The 21,548-nt window shown below is 41.9% G+C and overlaps 2 protein-coding genes across 7 annotated transcripts; one reads left to right on the top strand and one right to left on the bottom strand.

Moving 5' to 3' along the window:
• The first annotated feature begins 3,210 nt into the window (after window positions 1–3,210).
• Window positions 3,211–10,074, top strand: LOC121581021 (serine/arginine-rich splicing factor 11). Of its 4 annotated transcripts, none has more exons than XM_041896319.2 (12): window positions 3,211–3,507; window positions 3,803–3,936; window positions 6,406–6,563; window positions 6,701–6,787; window positions 6,916–6,965; window positions 7,338–7,483; window positions 7,604–7,682; window positions 7,802–7,927; window positions 8,097–8,186; window positions 8,310–8,393; window positions 8,703–8,862; window positions 9,076–10,074. In XM_041896319.2, exons 1-12 carry the CDS (start codon window positions 3,386–3,388, stop codon window positions 9,277–9,279), a joined length of 1,440 nt encoding a protein of 479 aa, XP_041752253.1. In that variant the 5' UTR covers window positions 3,211–3,385; the 3' UTR covers window positions 9,280–10,074. The 4 variants fall into 4 exon arrangements, with proteins under 4 accessions (XP_041752253.1, XP_041752254.1, XP_041752256.1 ...); XM_041896320.2 differs by having other exon boundaries at window positions 6,406–6,521; XM_041896322.1 differs by lacking the exon at window positions 3,211–3,507 and adding an exon at window positions 5,994–6,111 and having other exon boundaries at window positions 3,848–3,936.
• Window positions 10,075–10,969: 895 nt separating this feature from the next.
• On the bottom strand, window positions 10,970–21,503 carry LOC121581018 (ankyrin repeat domain-containing protein 13C). 3 transcript variants are annotated; one of them, XM_045224798.1, is made up of 13 exons: window positions 20,694–21,503; window positions 19,467–19,508; window positions 18,686–18,790; window positions 15,593–15,678; window positions 15,116–15,161; window positions 14,683–14,749; window positions 14,409–14,553; window positions 14,069–14,200; window positions 13,613–13,774; window positions 13,389–13,468; window positions 13,095–13,193; window positions 12,685–12,785; window positions 10,970–12,546 (listed from the first exon to the last, which is right to left on the bottom strand). In XM_045224798.1, the coding sequence occupies exons 1-13, from the start codon at window positions 21,091–21,093 to the stop codon at window positions 12,416–12,418; spliced, it is 1,596 nt and encodes a 531-aa protein (XP_045080733.1). In that variant the 5' UTR covers window positions 21,094–21,503; the 3' UTR covers window positions 10,970–12,415. The 3 variants fall into 3 exon arrangements, with proteins under 3 accessions (XP_045080733.1, XP_045080735.1, XP_045080734.1); XM_045224800.1 differs by lacking the exon at window positions 20,694–21,503 and adding an exon at window positions 20,130–20,244; XM_045224799.1 differs by lacking the exon at window positions 20,694–21,503 and adding an exon at window positions 19,928–19,946.
• Window positions 21,504–21,548: the final 45 nt, after the last annotated feature.

Raw genomic sequence — 21,548 nt, forward strand, 5'->3', positions numbered from 1 at the left:
ACCAATCATAGCTGTCCTGATTTGCATATTCCCAGGATGCTTCACTCTAGTTTGTCTGATTCTGCTATAGGAACAGAAACAAACACAGACAACTGTACGTAGGTGGGATTTTTAATAGAAATAATATATATGAAAAATATATACTATACTCATGGTTCGTTATAAAAGGTCATTTTAAACGTACTTATAAAACCGTAATAGAGATTGTCGGGGCTGATGTCACACTATATAATAACACCCACTCTTCCTTACTATTGTGGGTGGAAGCTCATTGTAGAGGTCACGTGCAGAGTGCTAGTCACTCAACCAATCACCTTGGGGAAGGTCTGAGACAAGAGCCAATCACTGCCCTAGCAGGGTATCACCTGATCTGGGTGAGTGAGTGCACAGAGAATGTGGGCCATTGTGAGTTGTCTTCACATAAGAAACCAGCTAGTGCAGCTCTCCAGCACTACTGGTGGATGTGACCTCACTGGCTTGGAAACACTCATGGCTGGCATATGAGTGCGATGTGTGAGTTGGAGTATACCTCCAGAACCCAATTCAGACTACTCTCCCCCCACACTTTTACTCTCTTTAAATAAACAAGCACTTTTACATTACATTTATATTTATGTCATTTAGCAGATGCTCTTATCCAGAGTGAGTGCATACATTTTTCATACTGGCCCCCCATGGGAATCGAACCCAAAACCTTTTACTATCAAACTCTCTCCTGATAGTTACTATTAGACTTTCATTACTATACCGCCCCATACACTTTTACTATCAAACTACTCTCCCCCTGTCATAGTGTTTTTCAGCAATCTTGTAGTTAATTAGTGACTGGACTACAACTAACGTCTCTGTCTGTGTGTGCGAGACTGAATCAGATATGAAGGCAACATAATGTATTCACAAATAACACACAGTACAGACTGTAAACACACATATGTCTTATAAGATCGCTTGGTTGAGGTCATGTGACATAAATAAAGAGCGACCTTCGGCTGAATAACAGGTTGTGTACTCCCACAGCCTTTTATAGCGTCAGATAGAAATGACCTCCAAAAAGGATTCACAAACGGACGAGAGGCCAGACTACCACCACCCCTGAGATCTGGACTGAGCTGAAGGAGCTGAGAGACATGGTGTGCAACATGGGAGCCACTTTGGTGGAGCAGAGTGGAGCTGGGGAACATGGAGGACAGACTGAAAGACAGTAAGGACCAGACAGCGGAGCAACAATTGCTCTTGCTTGCTTGTTTCACTTCTGTGAGAGCATATTGATTATGATTAGCATCTGAACAGGGGGGTAAACATCAAATATCTCTTGGCCTGAGTTACACCATCTATTTCAATGAGCCTAGAAATCAAATTCACTGTTTATTACATGCCACAGAAATGTGAGAAATGTCACATTTGATTCCTGGGAGAGAGCGACCTCTACTAGCATTTCTTGGATGACAACCGCCGTTAAACCTAATCAAAGAAGATCTCTACAGTCGTGGTCAAAAGTTTTGACAATGACACAAATATTAATTTTCACAAAGTCTGCTGCCTCAGTTTTTATGATGGCAATTTGCATATACTCCAGAATGTTATGAAGAGTGATCAGATGAATTGCAATTAATTGCAAAGTCCCTCTTTGCCATGAAAATGAACTTAAACCCCCAAAAACATTTCCACTGCATTTCAGCCCTGCCACAAAAGGACCAGCTGCCATCATGTCAGTGACTCTCGTTAACACAGGTGAGAGTGTTGACGAGGACAAGGCTGGAGATCACTCTGTCATGCTGATTGAGTTAGAATAACAGACTGGAAGCTTTAAAAGGAGGGTGGTGCTTGAAATCATTGTTCTTCCTCTGTTAACCATGGTTACCTGCAAGGAAACACGTGCTGTCATCATTGCTTTGCACAAAAAGGGCTTCACAGGCAAGGATATTGCTGCTAATAAGATTGCACCTAAATCAACCATTTCTCGGATCATCAAGAACTTCAAGGAGAGAGGTTCAATTGTTGTGAAGAAGGCTTCAGGGCGCCCAAGAAGGTCCAGCAAGCGCCAGTACCGTCTCCTAAAGTTGATTCAGCTGCGGGATCGGGGCACCACCAGTGCAGAGTTTGCTCAGGAATGGCAGCAGGCAGGTGTGAGTGCATCTGCACGCACAGTGAGGCGAAGACTTTTGGAGGATGGCCTGGTGTCAAGAATAATAATATAATATATAATAATAATATAATATGCCATTTAGCAGACGCTTTTATCCAAAGCGACTTACAGTCATGTGTGCATACATTTTTACGTATGGGTGGTCCCGGGGATCGAACCCACTACCCTGGAAGGGCAGCGAGGAAGCCACTTCTCTCCAGGAAAAACATCAGGGACAGACTGATATTCTGTAAAAGGTACAGGGATTGGACTCCTGAGGACTGGGGTAAAGTCATTTTCTCTGATGAATCCCCTTTCTGATTGTTTGGGGCATCCGGAAAAAAGCTTGTCCGGAGAAGACAAGGTGAGCGCTACCATCAGTCCTGTGTCATGCCAACAGTAAAGCATCCTGAGACCATTCATGTGTGGGGTTGCTTCTCAGCCAAGGGAGTGGGCTCACTCACAATTTTGCCTAAGAACACAGCCATGAATAAAGAATGGTATCAACACATCCTCTGAGAGCAACTTCTCCCAACCATCCAGTTTGGTGACGAACAATGCCTTTTCCAGCATGATGGAGCACCTTGCCATAAGGAAAACGTGATAACTAAGTGGCTCGGGGAACAAAAGATCGACATTTTGGGTCCATGGCCGGGAAACTCCCCAGACCTTAATCACATTGAGAACTTGTGGTCAATCCTCAAGAGGCAGGTGGACAAACAAAAACCCATAAATTCTGACAAACTCCAAGCATTGATTATGCAAGAATGGGCTGCCATCAGTTAGGTTGTGGCCCAGAAGTTAATTGACAGCATGCCAGGGCAGATTGCAGAGGTCTTGAAAAAGAAGGGTCAACACTGCAAATATTGACTCTTTGCATAAACTTAATGTAATTGTCAATAAAAGCCTTTGACACTTATGAAATGTTTGTAATTATACTTCAGTATACCATAGTAACATCTGACAAAAATATAACACTGAAGCAGCAAACTTTGTGAAGACCAATTATTGTGGCATTCTCAAAACTTTTGCCCGCGACTGTACTAGCTACATCGCTGCAGGACTTTCACAGTGCGCATGCGCTTTTTTTTTGGCTATTCACGCTGACAACATGGCGGCGAAACGAATCGAGATGTTTATTTGAGTTTATAAAACGCATTCGACGAGGATAGCAACTAATTGGCTATATTTCTGAAAATAATTCTGAAATAGAGAGGTAATTGTTTATATATATATTTGTTTGTACTATTTTGTGAAAAAATGAATTGTACAACGAACGTAGTGCAGGTGACGAACGTGTCGCCAAGCACAACATCCGAGCAGATGCGAATGCTGTTCGGGTTTCTTGGAACCATTGAAGAACTCAAATTGTTTCCACCAGAGTAAGTAGCTGCTTCATATTTGTTTAACGGTTGTCGCTAGCTAGATACAGTTGTTAATTTAGTTAATCACTTCCTACCAGTTTGTGATTTGATTTTTTTCAATGTAGTATTATTAACAATGCTAACGTTAGCATCAGGAGGCCCCATTTCTGGCGGTCTAAGGCGAAACATTAACTAATGTTAGTTGGCTAACAATAGGTTGGTTAGATACTTCGGGGATGTTTTGCTATATACAATCGACTATGCTGTCGCTAGCGAACTAACTAGTTAACTACAGAAACGTTTTTTATTGCAGTGAATCGCCTCTGCCAGTGACGTCGCGTGTGTGTTTTGTGAAGTTTCAAGAATCAGAGTCGGTGGGGGTGTCTCAACATCTGACCAACACCGTCTTCGTGGACAGGGCGCTGATCGTCGTCCCTTTTGCCGAAGGTTGGTGTTTTGTTCTCCCGCTTCTGTATGAATGATCCTTGATTGTATGGATTGTATGACGTAGTGATGGGAGAGTGAAGCCTGACGCCCCATTGATTTCAGGATGGAGTTCTATGAGCCTGTGGTTTTAACCACTATTAAGCATGTATCCTAACTATTTCAGATTATATTTATTTCACTTGCTTTGGCAATGTAAACATATGTTTCCCATGCCAATAAAGCCCATTGAATTGAATAGTATCCATTTTTTATCTGACAAGCCTATCTGATTCTGTGATCAATGATGCCATGCCACTCTCCTTGTCCTATCTTGTACGATCCTTCTGTTAATTGCAATGAGAGAGGTGTCTATACCGGCTCTCTCAACCCAGACCCTTGATATACTGTGGAACTAAAGACCAAACCTATAACCATACACATATTATGTCATGTATAAAGCTTCTGCCACACTGTAAGGTCATAATGCCATCCATGATGCATTATTAATCCTTGTAGTAATCACCAGAGCCAATTCTTTGTACCCCCTCCACCAGTAAGCACAGTATACCAAGGTCTGCTTTAGGGACTGGGACTTGCTCCGAAAGAGAGGGCTGAACAAGCCCAGACCACGGGCAGACAGACGCACCTCCTCAAAAGAAAGCTGAGATTAACTTACATGTATATAAAAACTTAACCATGCTTTTTATTTTCTCCCCCATATTGGACTATCCTCTAAACTTCTCTCTGTTATTTGTGTGTGTGATTTGTTGTAGTGGAGAAGGCAAAAGCAGAGCCCCCTCCTTGATGGCTGAAAGTGGTCCTCTGCCTGCCAACAGGGGATTGTAGACATTTACAAAAGGCCAGCAAGCGTTCAAGCAGCCCCCCCAGACCCTTCTCTTTCTCTTTTTTCCTGTGTCTTTTCTTCTCTCTTTCTCTCTCATTTTCTCTTCTCTAGGGTATTTTAGTTTACATTTAATGCGGTAGCATAGATATTACTGTTAATGCTATAATGCATATCACATGTATTACACAACATTTTACTTGACTGCTCACAAGTACATATTTATCAAAATAGGTGTGTTAATAATCTGACCTGTATAATGTCCAATCTGGTTTTCTCATTTTATCCAAGTGGTAAGAAGAAAACCATAGCAGAATAACTGAACAGTAAAGTATACACATCTCAATAACACAGCTATTGGTATACCTACATTTCCTACTTTTTTCACCTTTAGCGTTAAGGCACTTCCTGGTTTTGGGAATTGGGTGACCAATATAGTATCCAATTTAAATTGAGCAAAAATTACATGCACTCACTCACCACGCTGTCCCTGAAATTGGCATATTCAAATAGCTAGTCTGTGTGTTTTCAATGTTGACCAGTGATACTGTACTTTAAGGTTCCTGACTGTATCTAGTTGTTAAGATATCCACCCCACATGGCAATGGCAACTGGTTCAGTGCTCTCTCTTTAACAGTGGTCTTTCTTTTTTGTTGTTGTGTTTTACAGTTATTTTTCCTGGCTCAGCCAGTCCTGTATACCAGGCCCCGCTGAAAATACCACCCAACCGTTTTGTCTCCTGCAGCTAAATTCTCTCCCCCATGTGCCCTTTTTAAATGATTGTTTGTGTGTGTGTGTATATGTATGTATGTGTGTGTGTCTTCTGTAAAAAATGTTACTTTTGCCATTGTGTCTTGATTAAGATATTGTATGTTTTCTTTTTTAGGTAGCAATGGCAACATTGAGATCTGAAACCATATATATGTATATATTTTTTTTTTCTGAGCCCTATGTTAGGCAAACAAGCTAATATAATGTTGCCAAGTTGATTTTACACTTAATCAAAAGGCATTGGTTCATTTGTTGCATATTTGATACAGTGACAGGTAAGGTTATTGGGGAGCGTAGATATCACCTACCCAAAATGTTAATGCTAGCTAGGTTATTTTTCTACTTATTACTGTATTGCTGGTAAGTAGTAGAAACTGTCAGACTGTGCAGTATTCACTGTTGATCTCCAACTCTCTGAAACTCTTTTTGTTTTGTGTATCTCGATTTTTCTCTGTGTGCTCCTTAGTAGTGAAGCCGCCAACGTGAGTCGCTTGTTCAATCTATATGAAAATTGAGAGCACACCCCACTGGAGAAGCCGCTGTGCTAGCTAACGTTTGGTTCATGACTTAAAAAACACGTTCAGGTGATACAATCTTGGCAGTGTTCACTGGAGTAGTGTGTATTGTGATATACTAGTTTCCCAATCTTAGTTATTGTTCTATCTACAATGATTAAAAGAATAAAGGGAACAAACCTTCTCAAATCTAGCAGCTATCAAAGGTAACAGTATTGAAACCTGTACAAATGTTTGTTTGAAGAATACTTGAGCAAGTCATCTTTGTTTTTTTTGTTTTGTTTTTCAAAATGTCTCCTTTTTAGTAGAGTCTAGACGTAGACGTTCCCTTCTTCCCCTAATGCCTGTTTGGTTTTTCTGTAGGTGTTATCCCGGAGGAGGCTAAAGCTTTGTCACTGCTGGCGCCAGCAAATGCTGTTGCAGGGATTCTGCCCGGGGGAGGTCTCCTTCCAACACCAAACCCCATGTCTAATCCACAGGTAGGACTTCTCCCAACACCAAACCCCATGTCCTATCCACAGGTAGGTCCTCAGCACAGAGATACAATGTGTAATTGTTCTATTTAAATTCTGTGATCCTTAAGTTAATAAAATTAAACATCTGTCTTAATGACTATATCGACAATGAAAGGGTTAATGATGTGCTGTTGTTTTTTTAGATGGGTGGCAATCCTTTCGGTGGTCCCTCCATGGATGCGATGGCAGCGTTCGGGTTTCCAAACCCCAATATGAATATGAACCCCCAGGTGAGTGTTGGCTTGAAATCTGGTGATATTTTTGTGTGTACACACAAATGCTGGTGTTGAAGGGAGATGTTTAAATTATATCAGATTTCTAACTTGTATATTATATATTTCACACTTCTTCCCCACAGTCTTTTCCTACTGACCAGCTTCTGAAGTTTATGTCGCAGGTGGATCCAAAGTAAGTCATCATGCCTCTAGAAAATTACCATTACAAGACATCAAACTAGCTGGCATCCCGTGTGTTCTAATTAAGCAATAAGGCCTGAGGAGGTGTGGTATAGAGCCAATATACCATGCCTAAGGGCTGTTCTTATGCATGGAGTGCCTAGATACAGCCCTTAGCAGTGGTATATTGGCCATATACCACAAACCCGGGGTGCCTTATTGCTATTGTAAACCGGTTACCAACATAAATATGACAGTAAACAAGTACTTTTGTGTCATACCCATAGTATATGGTCTGATATACACACGGCTGGAATGCCTATCAGCATCTAGGACCCAAACTACCCGCTTTATAATCACCACTAAATAATGTCCTCTTCTTCAGAATGAACCACATGGGTGTAGGGATGAACATGAACATAAACATGAATCCGGGCCTGAAGGCAGACTCCTCCAACAAAGAGATAGAAGAGGCCATGAAGAGGGTCAGAGAGGCCCAGTCACTAATCTCTGCTGCCATCGAGCCTGGGAGTGAGTAGTCAAAGCATTGCATCTCCAAAAGACACATTACATCTCTGATAAATTACTGGTAGCCCTAGCTAAAAGCTATTATTTGCTGTACCAAAGTAATTTAATGTTTTGTTTATGCAGACAAGGAGAGCAAGAGGAAGCACTCACGTTCCAGGTCCAGGTCTAGACGCAGAAGGTCCCGCTCTCGCTCCAGACACAGGTGAACACAAACTCTGTTCTGACAAATCATTTGGATTGTGTTAAAAATAGAGTACGTATTTTTTAATAAATGTTTCATATTGAGGGTAGAGATTGATGTTGTGTTTGTGTGATCTGCAGGCGTTCAAAGAGCAGGTCAAGGAGACGCTCGCACTCCAGGAGCAGGAGACGCTCCAAGAGCCCCCGAAGGAGGAGTGGGAGGTCCCACTCCAAAGACAGGAGCAGACCATCACCAAGCAAATCCAGGTGAGCCACAGAGCACAGACTTGACCCATTCTTAATCCTAAAGCTGCACAATCAGAACTTCCGAGACAGCCCTGCGATTACTGTCTACCTCCTAATCACAACTCTAATCCCAATATATACAATAACAAATATTGATCAGATGTAACTAACTTGTGTCTCTGATCCACAGGGATAGGAAGAAAGAGGAGCGGGATAAAAAGCGCTCTAAAACACCTCCGAAAAGCTACAGTACTGCCAGGAGGTCTCGCAGTATCGATCGGTTAGTGCAGCTTTCATTGGTCAGAGCCACATGTCTGACTTGTGGCTCTGTTTCACCATGCTGTCCCAACATGTTGTTGATTGGTCAGATATTTACAAAAATGTTTCATGCTGTTGAGTATAGAAGGCGGAGAAGGAGTCGCAGTGCCAGCCGATCTCCTAAGAAATCCCCCAAGAGGAAAGTCTCCAGGACTCCCTCTCCTAGAAGGTTGGTGTTTTGGTGATCTCGATCCTCGTGATTCTCATAGAACGAGGATTTCCTAAGTCAACACATTTTCAATATAATGTCAGTAGTATTTTATTGCTATTTTGAGACTGAAACTGATAAGACATTTTGTTTACAAAGTGTAACTGTAAATGCCCTCAGAACAATCAAATAAATACTTTTTTAGATTTTAATTTCAAGTTTTTTTAAAAAGTAACCTGGAAATAAGCCATTTTAGACTGTCTACTACTACACTTATCTTTGGATTTGGAGACTTTGTTTCAGAAGCTTTTAACTCTACTCTCCCTACAGACATAAGAAGGAGAAGAAGAGGGACAAGGAAAGAGAGAAGGACCGTGAGCGCAGGAGCGATAAAGACCGCAGTCGGGATGAACGGAAGGAAAAGAAAGAAAGGTGTAAAGACAAGGAAAGAGAAAGGGAGAAAACTGATGGAGAGAAAGGAGATGTGAAGGTCAGCACCAATGACTGAAAATGATTTGTCTTATGTTATACAAGTTATGTAAGATGTGTAGGATGTCCATGTTGATTTTTACTCCCGCTTTCTTCCTTCTGTATTTTCACCTCTGTTAGAGATCTAGCGTTTACTCGCTGTATTTGAAAGAATAACAAGTCATATGAAATGAGTTTCCAAAATAGTAAACTTAGTCATTTCAAATTTCCTTAGATGTCTTTGCAGGTCACCAGAGACTATGATGAGGAAGAGCAGGGCTACGACAGTGAGAAGGAGAGGGAGAGGCTGGACAAGAAGGATTCCGACCAGGACTCCGGAGCCCAGTCTACTCACTCGGTGGAAGGCAATGGCACTGGGTTTTCCAAAGTCAATGGAGACGATCATCGCGAAGAGGACGACATGGATGTCAGTGATTGAGTCACCCAATAATAGAGACATATGCATAGATCTCTATGTACCCAACCCTCCATTGTACCAAACCCTCCATGCCCCATTGAGCTTACTGTATACATGCTTCAATCAACTCAACTCCATCCCTCTTTATCTCAATTTAATTGTTTGTTTTTCTTTTGGATTGACTAGACAAAATAGATCAATTAGAAGATTAACTGAAAGAGTAACCTTAAGATTTTTCTGTTTTGTCATAATTTTCTGTATGTATTATAATTATTTTGTCCTATTTTGTTGGTGAAAAAAGTATGGTTGGTTGAAAGGTTGATTGCTGTAATTTGAAAGTGGATACTATTTGATGTGTGCAACCTGCAACTTGATTTTCTTTTTTTAAGCATATGGCTTACATGATGATAATGACATTTGCGTATCTAGTTTCTACACATTGCTAGGAGCAGAATCAGCCAGTTACACTGCTTGACATTCACTATGTCCATTTTCATCAGACAACATGGCTGCTATATAGAACAGTTTGCTGTGGACTTAGCTTTTTATTCTTGAGCGTCTGTACTGAAGTCGCCTCAATAAATTCACCATCTACTATTTTCTGTTACTCCTATACGTGGTATATTGTGTTTATATCCCATCCGTTATTATACGGAAGATGTATACTTATACTGAGTCTTGTGGTGCTATAATAACCTGTCCATATCTCACCTATTCACAATACCCAGTAGATCTAATGCTTGTTGCTATTCTTATAAGTTTGTATTGTTTTATCAGTGATGTTCTTTTTTATGTACAATAAAAACCTGGGAAAGATTTGATTTATTTTGTTTAAAATTCAGGTGCTCTGTCCATTTAGGTTTAGGGCGAAGTTTTAACATGGGCCCTTGTATGACCCAGTATCAAATGCTGAGCTTTCTGTGGCCTGAATAGTATGATTGATCAATAGAGAATTAGGCCAGGGGCTCTATTCAATCCGTTTGTGGAAGTTCAGCGTGATTTAATTTTAAAGGTGATGTTCCTGCGTTGGTGGAGACTGCATTCACGGTGAACACTACATATGTTGGCTGATCAGAAATTACCTTTACATTTTTATCGCGCTTCAGTGATAGATTGAATAGAGCCCCAGGATTCAATCAGATCAGCAGTAACCGATATATGCATAGTGTATCATTGCTTTTATTTAGGCCGTGTCACAGAGGTGCAACTGCATTGGTGCTGTCAAATTCACAAGCAGCTCCCTGCGTTACACCGATCACAGACATTGCACACTGGATGCGCCGAGTCGCATTAGTAGAAATCCCATGCAGCCGTGTTACAAGTTCAAACACTGGAATGTGTGTAATCTACACCTCGATAAGGCTGATATAAATGATTATTTTCAATTTGAGTGTCATTTCTATATAGCCTACATTTTCTAGTTGTGAACTTCTAACACGGGTGGGGTATAAGGACCACAAGAGCAGCGGTTCACCAATTTCACAGCTCCAACGTAGTTACACCACAGACACAAGTATTAAGGTATGCATATGTCGGCTACCGTGGGTTAACGCTGATCTGATTGAATCCTGGCCTTAGTCACAAATTATACTCCATTGGATTCCCATTATGGCCAATATCTTGGAGGCTTGACTCCATGGATTCAGAGACACCAAGCTACAGTCTGCTGGAGACTACAATTCAAATTCCACTGAATAAAAGACAAAGAAGCTGAGACATGATGGTGCTTTATTTAAAGGGATGGGAAAGCTGCAATACATTTATAAATACCAGTAGGCCCAAGCCAGATACACATCCTTATGAGCCAAACTGTTACCCACTGCTGGTCACATCTAATTTCAAAAACCATATGGATTTTACAGGTTGATAGTCCAACTGTATAAGCTCATTGAAATGTAATGTAGTTGAGTCTGTAGTGTAATATGGACAGGGGAAATGAAGTATATACTCAATGAAAGAATGTTGCAGTTAAAGCACCTAAGTACATTTAGGTTTTAGTGCGATTACAATATTTATACGTTAGAAGTTGGTCTTCCTGAATAATCAGAAAGGATAGGGAGATGGTAGCATGTATAACAAGTGTAGGAAATATACGCTCAAGAGTACACAAGTAATCCAATTGGGTCAACATAGCATGCGATTAAATATACTTAATGTCAGTGCAGTATCAAACTAGAACAGCTTTCCTGATACCCATTTGGGTTACACACACACACACACACACACACACACACACACACACACCAACAACCCTTTAAAGTCCTCTCTCGCACACAAAACAGATTAAATTCATACTATCACTTGAAACAGACAGTGATAGCCAGGAGGTAAGATAGATGAGCTAACCTGAAAATACAGGAGTTTGCATCCTGCACTAGAGAGAAAAGGCTTGGGCGTTGATATCTTTGTAAGAATGGAGTTTTACACCATACTTTCTCCCAGCAGGTTTAAAAAAACATTCTTATGTACTGGAAATGTATTGCTACACAGTGTTGCTCCTTTGACTATATATATTGTACATTTGGTACATTATTTTCTCAGTTCAGTTATGACATCTTTATATTTCTAACACTTCATTTATACCATAGTCATTTACAGGCAATGAATGTCAGTGCACTTCTTCCAAGGGTACTTAAACATGTTGAGAAAAGGGCAATCCCCAAAGGGCAGACGCTAGATAAACTGGGTGCAGTGAGTGCTAAACCTGGAGAAGTGCACGCTGAAGACGTCACAGATGAAGCCAACTCCATAACGTTTCACAGGAGCTGGTTTGCAGTGATCACGTAGTTGGTGAACAATAAGCTGTTACGGAGATGACATAAAATATTTTTCTATATCTCATCAATTCTTCTCTTCTGGAGTTTGACCTTGTGCTGTTGTTGCTACACATCTGAAAATTGTTGTGGTGCACTATGATTCTTGTTGGCTATAAAGGAAATATCTACAAAAGGAACAAACTCAGGGCCAAGAGACAATTCCCTTTTTTCATCAGAACACACAGACAGACATCAAATAATAAGATGGCATCCTCTTATTTAATCTCAACTGTCTTTAGTTGGTTATTTTCCTTTTAATAGTGTAGGTAGGTAGAGTTCGTTTCTCTGTCAGTTTCCGAGTGTGCGTTGCCGGGGCACCTCTGGTTGCTACGACAACCAGGTCAGAGGTCAGGGAAGCGGCTGGGATCCTCCTTGTATTCCGCTGGGATGGAGAAGATGGACTCGTCAAAGTCTTCGTAGCGGAACTCCTGGAAGGTGACCGTTGCTGTGATAGTGGGGAACACAGGGATGTCTGGAACACAGAAATAGGAGGGGTTATTTAGAGCGTTTAATATTTGTCAGTTTCTTCATTATTTCACAATATTTCACTTTATTTTTAACTTAAAAATAAAATTGCCATGTGGCCACACAATGTACAGTAGATGCATACCAAGCTTGACTGGGAACCCAGGAGGAAGCTTCATTTGAACGAATTCTCGGAGTTTGTTGAAGTGCTTAAATGGGGCTATGACCTCCAACACATTCAATAACCTGGAAGAAGACCGAAAAAAAAAAGGGTCAGTGCTAAATCATTAGGGTCAGGGTAAATCAAAAATGTTCTTACAGTACATTATTTGATGAGGTACCATTTAAACAATAAAACCAATAAGTAATACAAAAAAAAATCAAGAGGCCTTTGAAAAGCATTAGCTAGACACGAATCTGCAACAGCCTAATGTACATTTAATTAGAACCTGTGTGCACAACAATGATCAATACATGGACGTTTCCAATAGCACTGCAGTCAGTGATGAGACTGACGAGAGACTATTAGCCAATAAGAGGAGGGATTCTACTCACGACTCAATGCCCAGAGGGAAATCCTGGCTCATGGCTACGGTCGCTTTGAAGTTCTTCTTGCTCTCCTTACACACAAGCTCTCTCCCAAGATGAGGTGCCCTGGGGATGAACACACACGGGCTAAGTCAGCATCATTGGCGTATACGTTTGGAGGGTTAAGAGTAAGCCACTGCTAGTAATGAGCTTCAATGCACTGACATGTCAATAACTCAATAATAAACACAGTGGCTTGAAATTCATCAGGATAGTAGTGTCATCTGTGACCTTTCCTAAAAGGAATAAAGCAGGGCTTACTTTCCGTGCTCTGCAGAGATGTACTCCTCCCAGGAGATAGTGTTGGGATCTGGAGCCAAGAGGGACAGCCTTCTCTGAGGCTGAGGGAAAGACAGAGAGGGAGATGATCACATGTAGGCTTACTTTTATATCCATATAATGTGCACCACACCCACCACTGAAGAAGAGACTAAAGACCCAAAGCCTCCCTCCATCCTAGTCCCTCCCTCCCTTCCATTCCTCACCTCATAGTTCTGCTCCACCAGGTTGCCTCCTTTGCTCAAGCTCTCCATGACTGCCTTGTTCCTCAGGATGTCCTCCTCACTCAGGTGCTCCCGGCGCTTCCTGGACTCCAGCACCAGGCCGTTCACAGAGTAAAAGTCCGCCAGGAAGTTACCAACCCTCTCCTTCAGGGACAGACACAAGCCAGACGTATAATAAACACTGGTGGCTGAGTTATGACACCCTATTCCCAATACAGTGCACAGATTATGATCAGAGACCCATTGTATTATTTGCTTTATATTCCAGTGACTGGCCTAATTTGACAACAGGGTCGTGTTCAGTAGGACACACCATGGGAAAATGTTTTGCAACCGGTAAAACAAATCTGCGCTCTTATTGGACAACTCCAGGTAGAACCCCATTTCAACACATTTTGTCCCTACTGAACAGCACCCAGGACAGGGTGGGGTGCTTACTGTCTTGTCCTCTCTGAAGAGCCAGCCGATCTGACTGCGGGAGAAGGTGATGGACTTGGTGGACAGGGTGGCAGAATAGACGTCACTGCTCATCAGGATGTCCACCTCTTCCTCAGTCTCCATCTCAGACTCCTGCAGGGACACAACAACAGTCAGTCAGATATTATCATGCTGGATGGTGACATGACTTCTGCACAATATAGAATCTATGCAAATGTTTATTTTACTGTGACAATGGCAGAGCTTTCAGTCAATACAAGCATTTGCAATAAAAGCATTTCTGTAAGAGCGGTTGGCTTGGAGGATGGTGATGATGTTAAATGTAAACCAGATAGCTCACCTCGTGATGTATACGCTGGTACACCTTCTGCTCATTGTCCAGAACATAAAAGGACTTAGCGGGCGGAGCGTCTCCGTTGAAGATGAAGTTGAGGTCTCCTCTCTGACACTTCATATCCGTGAAGTCTACCAGAGTGGTGTCCAGTCTGTCAGAGGAGAGAAAGAGTGTAATGAGTTAACTCGGAAGGTGAGTGGTTGCAGACGCCAGCTATACTCCTCACAACCTGTGAGGAGTATAGCTGGTGTCTGTGTCAGACGTGTATTTGATGCCTTACCTGATGTTGATCCCCTGCTTGTAGATCTTGCAGTTATCAGATGGCAGAATCCGGGAGAGCAAGGGCACTATGAGACAGGAAAATATAACAATGTAATGATCCACAGTTGATGAATAAGATGAACTAAGAAACTGCAGAGATAATACGTGGTATCATTATGTGGTATATAAATGAACACGGCCGTGGCTAGGCCCTGAATCCCTGAGCTGAGAGACAGAGAGCCCCAAACCCACTAAGCAATTAACACATCACACTCACAGCCAGGATAGAATGGGAACAGAACACTAATTATATTGGAGAATGAAACTACTTGGCTAAGGTGTCCTCCACTAAGAATAACAATGAATGGAGACAGAGCGTGTGAAAGGAGATGTTGGCTCATCGTTGTAGCTTGTTATTTTACTGTATTGCATATGATGTAGAGTCGACTCACCCCAACTTTGAAAGTCCCAGTGAAGCTCCAAGTAGAAGTCACCAAGCTATGAAGAAACAAAACGTGACACATTATTATCTTGTCATGCAAGCCACATAACACCAAACTAAATCCATCAATACTTTTTCTTTATAGCTGGAGGCATAACTTGTTAGACCATTTTAATTAGGGAAAGAGTGTGTTTTGGTGAGAGGTAGGGGCTGTTACATTGGACAGATGCTGATGTTTGAGAGAAGGGGTAAAGGTATCGCAAGATAGTGGTTGTAAACTGAAACTTGTTATGGAGTGGACCAGACCTGGGTCAAATGCATATCAAATCCGTCCAAATACATTTGGGACTATTCAATTTATTCCACTGTACCAGGCAAACTAAATCAAGCGCAGCTCAAGTATTTGACATATGTATAGAGTGCACAGATCCTATTTCTAACCAGACACTGTAGTAGTCCCTAGTCTAGTTGGCTGTCAGAACCTCACCTCTTTCAGTGCTCTCAGCAGCTTGGGCCTCTTGTCCTCCACACTCTCTCTGGACTGCTGTTTCAACTTCCGCAGCAGAGCCGTAACTGAGGAGGGGAGAGGAGGGAGTTTAAAACAAAGCCTTAGCAAGGCACTACACCACACAAAACAGCGAATATATTCTATAGCCCTAGATATTCTACGTGTGTACGTTTCTCCATACACAGCAGAAGGGATTCCAAGGGCAGATGATCTTGTAAAAAAGCAATATGCAGTAAACCTAAAAGTGAAAAACGAGCTTTGCAAACCCACACTTCAATAACAGTGAAAGTCATGAGCCAGAGAAGAAAAGGGAGAGGAGAGATACCCAGCCAGTCAATGAGCGATAAATCAGTCAACCAAGTGATATACTGTAACAGTAATCCGATGGGGTTTAGGCTGATACTACTCTGACAGTGTAAGTGAGAGTTAAGGTGACCTCAGATCTTCACTCTAAAGCGTGTCACGTCACTGCATGTCATCATGAAACACCCGTGTGTGACTGTTACATGACATGAATGCTCAACACTGATGCAGCCAGCAATCCGGGCCGTGGATTCTTGGTGCAGCAGAGTATTCAGGGGAGGCTGCGCATACTCGTTCTAATATGCAATTTAATACAGGCTGAACCTCAGTTATATAACCCCACTCAGGCCTTATGAGTTTTTGGATGGATTGCTAAATGTGCGCTATCTTGCAATGAATTATAATTGGGGTGATAGCTCTATCTTCTATCCAGTAATCTTGACCAGTGAGAAACATTAGAATGGGGATTTTGAGTGTGAGGAAGTGCTGACAAAGCAAGCGCTCGCTGCAGGGGCAGAGCAGTGTTGCACGGTGGATATGGACATCTAGAGTGAGCTGCTGTCGCAGGGCGTGTGTGTGAGAGAGATGAAAGCCTAGTTACTATGACATTATTTGATCTTATGCAATTGAAATAGGAAAAATCAATAGGCTCCATCTATACAAGATTACTTTCTTTCTCTCCCTCTCTCAATAATAAGCCCTAGTACAGTGGTTCCCAACTCCAGTCCTCCAGTACCCCCAACAGCACACATTTTTGTTGTAGCCCCAGACAAAAAACACCAGATTCAACTGGTTGAGGGCCTGGTGATTAGTTGACAAGTAGAATCAGGTGTGCTTGTCCGGGGCTACAATAAAAATGTGTACTGTTGGGGGCACTCTAGGACTGGAGTTGGGAACCACTGCCCTAGTATACGCTGCATTATTTTTATTTTACCACTACTAGTACTGCCCCAGTCACTGGCCAGAGTTTGGCTGCCTTTGCGTGTCCTTGCTGTACTGTGTGGCTGGAGCCATGCTGTCCTTTCCTCCGATCCCTGCCCCCACACCGCGATCTGACCTTCCCATGCCTGACCTCTGTGTCCCCAGTCTGCCAAATCATCCCTACTGCTGGACTGGAGCCGCATACTAATACATGCTGGGGTGACAGGGTCATAGCGCTAACCCGCTCAACATATAACAGGGAATTTAATAGGCGGGAAATAAAGATTTGTATACTGAACAAAAATATAAAACATGTAAAGTGTTGGTCCCATGTTTCGTGAGCTGAAATACAAGATCCCAGAAATGTTCCATATGCAAAAAAAAGTATTTCTCTCAAATTGTGTGCACAAATTAGTTTACATCCATGTTAATGAGCATTTCTCCTTTGCCAAGATAATCCATCCATCCACCTGACAGGTGTGGTATATCAAGAAGCTGATTAAACAGCATGATCATTACACAGGTACACCTTGTGCTGGGGACAATAAAATGCCACTCTAAAATGTGCAGTTTCTCACACAACACAATGCCACAGATGTCTCAAGTTGAGGGAGCGTGCAATTGGCATGCTGACTGCTGGATTGCACTGATGCCAGAGAATTGAATGTTAATTTCTCTACCATAAGCCGCCTCCAATGTTGTTTTAGAGAATATGACAATACGCGCAGACCACGTGTAACCACGCCAGCCCAGGACCACCACATTCGGCTTCTTCACCTGCGGGATCGTGTGAGAACAGCCACCTGGACAGCTGATAAAACTGAGGAGTATATGTCTGTAATAAAGCCCTTTTGTGGGGAAAAACTCATTCTGATTGGCTGGGCCTGGCTCCCCAGTGTCTATGCCCTCCCATGGCTGCGCCCCTAACCTGTCATGTGAAATCCATAGATTAGGGCATAATTTATTTATTTAAATTTACAGATTTCCTTACATGAACTGTAATTCCGTAAAATCTTTGAAATTGTTGCATATTGCGTTTATATTTTTGTTCAGTATACATTATCAGTATCTTTGGGTATTTTTTGAGTAAATTGATTTGCCTAACGTAACAATTACTTGCATGGAATTTTTTATGAACTAGCCTATTTATAATATTATTTTAATTTATGCAGCTTATGATTTCTTTGCTAACAAGGCATTAAAACAGAAAAAAAACAGAGCAAGCTAGTAAAGCCCATGGGGAAAACATGGCATTTGATTCAATCCTCTACACTACTCCCACCATTTCAAAAAGGACACTCCACAACTGGCATTCCTAACAAACATTCAAATAATCAATACACATAAAACATATATTGAGGCCTCTAGTGTTCAGTGTTAAAAGCATTAGGATGGGGCATTAAATGTGAACAGAGAGAGGAAGCCAGCCAGCTGTAAAGCTGCTCAGTGCCCTCGCAGTCATACTAAGCCCTGGGCCAGGCTGGGTTCCGTATGAATGTGGATAGAGCGCTCAGAGAAAATCCCCTGCATGGCTTTGGCTGGCTGGGACAACCTACAACCCAACCTCTCATCAGCATCAGAGAGCAATCAGAGTTAGTCTACAGCCGGACAGCCCAGGAAGGATCCAATTAGGACAGAGACAAACAAATACAGTACAAATAGAGGGAGGACCATGACATGAGAGAACCTGAGTGTAAATGTGTACTCAAATACAGGATAAACTCAAATCTATGTAAAGAAAACTCAGGGACGGAACATGACTGTTCAATGATACATTATCTATAATATAAAATAATAGCCTTCCGGTACCGTGTATAAAAAAGGATATAAAATACCCCATATCCTTACTCATCTGTCGGTCTCCATAGCTGATGGCCTCTGCCAGGGGGCTCCAGCCCTGTGCATTCTTCACCTTCACAGGGGCATTATGGGCCAGGAGCAGGAGGGCACACTCTATAGCACAACAAAAAAAACACACAAACAGAATTTAACAAACATCAAGCTGCTTTTAGATGAATTGTTTTTGTTTTCAAGCCTACTACCTGTCTCCATGGTCTTTGTACTTGGACAGTGAATTCTCATTACCATCCTTAATTATGTTACCAGTACATTACATTTTGACAGTTAATTTACTGTGTATGACCTTCACATAAGAGAGATGCTGCTTTGCATTTGAGTCAGACTAATCAATGGGATTAGGGGATCATGTGGACCTGTCCCACCCATGGGACAGCCACTGCCATGCTGCTATGAGACTACTAGACTATGTAACACACTGCAGTCTGCAGAGGTCAGCCAGGATAAGCTCAGTACAGCAGGACAGAAAGGGGACTTATCCCAGAAAAAAAGCCACATGGAGGACTTATTAGAGGAGAGCTAGAAAACATGGTGATTATGTTATGTGAATGGCTGGGCTTAGGTTTAGGCCAGAGATGAGAATATGAGGCAAACCATCCTGTCAAACTCTGGTGCTATGTGATGTTTAGAGAAAAGTAGTACAGATGTACTGGTCATTCTGCTCCCAATGGGAAACAACGCTGTTTGCATGTCTCTGTCCCGTTCAAGTAGGCCTATGTATCTGTTATTCTCCATATCAGATATTCTTGATTACAAAAGTCAAAGCCCTTACCTTTGTGGCCCATCATCACAGCTAAGTGAAGAGGTGTGTTTCCTGGAAAGATAGACAGAGAACTGTTATGAGATAATTGATGTCACAGCAGGTGCACATGGACAATGTTTGTTTAATTCAACATACGTTTTGTGAGCAAGCACTGGTTGGTCACATGATTGTCAGCTAATATTTAATGGATCCAGAAGTAGAAGTGATAGCCTAGTTATGTGATTTTCTAGCTCAATTACATGTACTACGTTTGGGTTCCCTAGCTCTTGAAAACCCTTATTATCCGTAGCAGTTTCAGTAGTTCTCATCGCCCACGGTTGGCTGCATGTAAACTACAATTCTGAGGCTGTGTTTTAACGTTTAGAAACATCAATCATTGCTTGCAAAACGGTTTTCAAAACATATGCCCTTTATCTTTCATATCAGCTAGAAATAATCATTTACTGTAGCAGTGTTGCACAGATCCATACCCTGTGTGCCTCCAGCTGACAAGCTACACTTCCTCCCCAGTTATGCTTACACACAGGTGTTCAGCAGTGTTGCCAATTTAGCGACTTTGTCGCTATATTTAGCGAGTATTCAGACCCCTCTAGCTACACATTTTCAAAAAAGCGACTAGCGACTTTTTCTGGTGTTATTTGAGACTGACGTGAAAGCACGTATCGTTCTTACTCTTCTCAACGAGCAGCGGGTGCAGCGGGTCCCACCCCCTCCCAAAGCACTCAAAGGCGGCCCAGTCATCGCGCAGCTTTTTACTCACGTTTTGTCTCACCCACGACGTTATTCCTCTCTCCTACAGCGTCCATCACACTTACATGCACATTGGCAATTATGCAAGTTATTAAACTTCTAGCGACTTTTAGGACAGCCAATAGTTACTTTCCTTACTGAGGAGTTGGCAACACTTCAGAGCATGCAAGATAGCTGAAGCCCAGGTGGTGGTCTTCCATAAACAAGTGCTGTAACATGGAGATATGGCTGTGTGGGAACACTAACCTTATTAAAAAGGTGTGTAGTAATTGATCCTTTTGTTTTTTGACAATCATATATTGCTGACATGAAAGATAAGTTACTTATGTTTCCAAAACCACACAGCAAGCGATGCATTTTAACGATCACAACGAGCGTTCGGGCCTCTTAACAAAACTCCCCTGGACAGAAGATACTTTCTATCATCAATAGGCGCTAAAGGTAGTTAGCGTCTATGAATGGGTAAGGGTTACCATGCACACTCACCATGTACATCTTTCTGGGAGATGTTCTGGGTCCGAATGAGTGAGGACAAGCGACGCACATCTCCTTTGAACACACATTCGTGAACAGGGAATTCCAAATTCAAGTCCTCATTGCCATTGGTCAGAATGATGGGGTTCTTGTTATTGTCATCGATGATGGCGACAACTGATTGATTGCCATTGATGTTGTTTGCATTGATATTCGACAGCTGCTGCAGTACCAAAGGTTTCACCGTCTTGTTATGGTTCTTGTTTGATTTGTACATGATGATGGTACCGTTGGGGGTTGGAGATGACATTGTCACATTTGTAGATTCATCATAGGTTTCCATTATATCCCCATCCTTAATACTAGGCTTGTTATGGTCTTTCCGTAACGTGCGAATCTTTTCCCCGGTCATGATTTAACGTAACTAACCAACAAACAGACTACCTAAAATAAATTTTGTATTAATGATGTGTTCTGATTGTCAACGACACCTGCAATTGCTACCTTACTAACAGTTACTATTTAGCTAACCTAGTTAGCAGTTTTGCTAGCATAGAATGGATGTGGGTAGAGGTGCGGTGTTAACAACAACAGAAACAACACAGACGTAAAAACAAAGCAGATGAAAAATATACTCTCACGATTGTAACAATCGATTAAGAATGGAAATACCAAATATTTCGGCTACATCCTTGAAAATACTCCTTTCAAAAATGTTCCCGTTGCAGCTTGCACTGCGGTTGTTTGCTTGCTAAAAAGCAAGATGACCGAGTGAAAAGACCATCTGCCATTTTCCGCTTAGTATCTCGCGAGAATGACAAACATCAAACCACATTCCCCTCGCTATTGCGATAATTAGTTGTGCAT

This window comes from Coregonus clupeaformis, chromosome 14, assembly GCF_020615455.1.
Source record: "Coregonus clupeaformis isolate EN_2021a chromosome 14, ASM2061545v1, whole genome shotgun sequence".
Taxonomy (NCBI): Eukaryota; Metazoa; Chordata; class Actinopteri; order Salmoniformes; family Salmonidae; genus Coregonus; species Coregonus clupeaformis.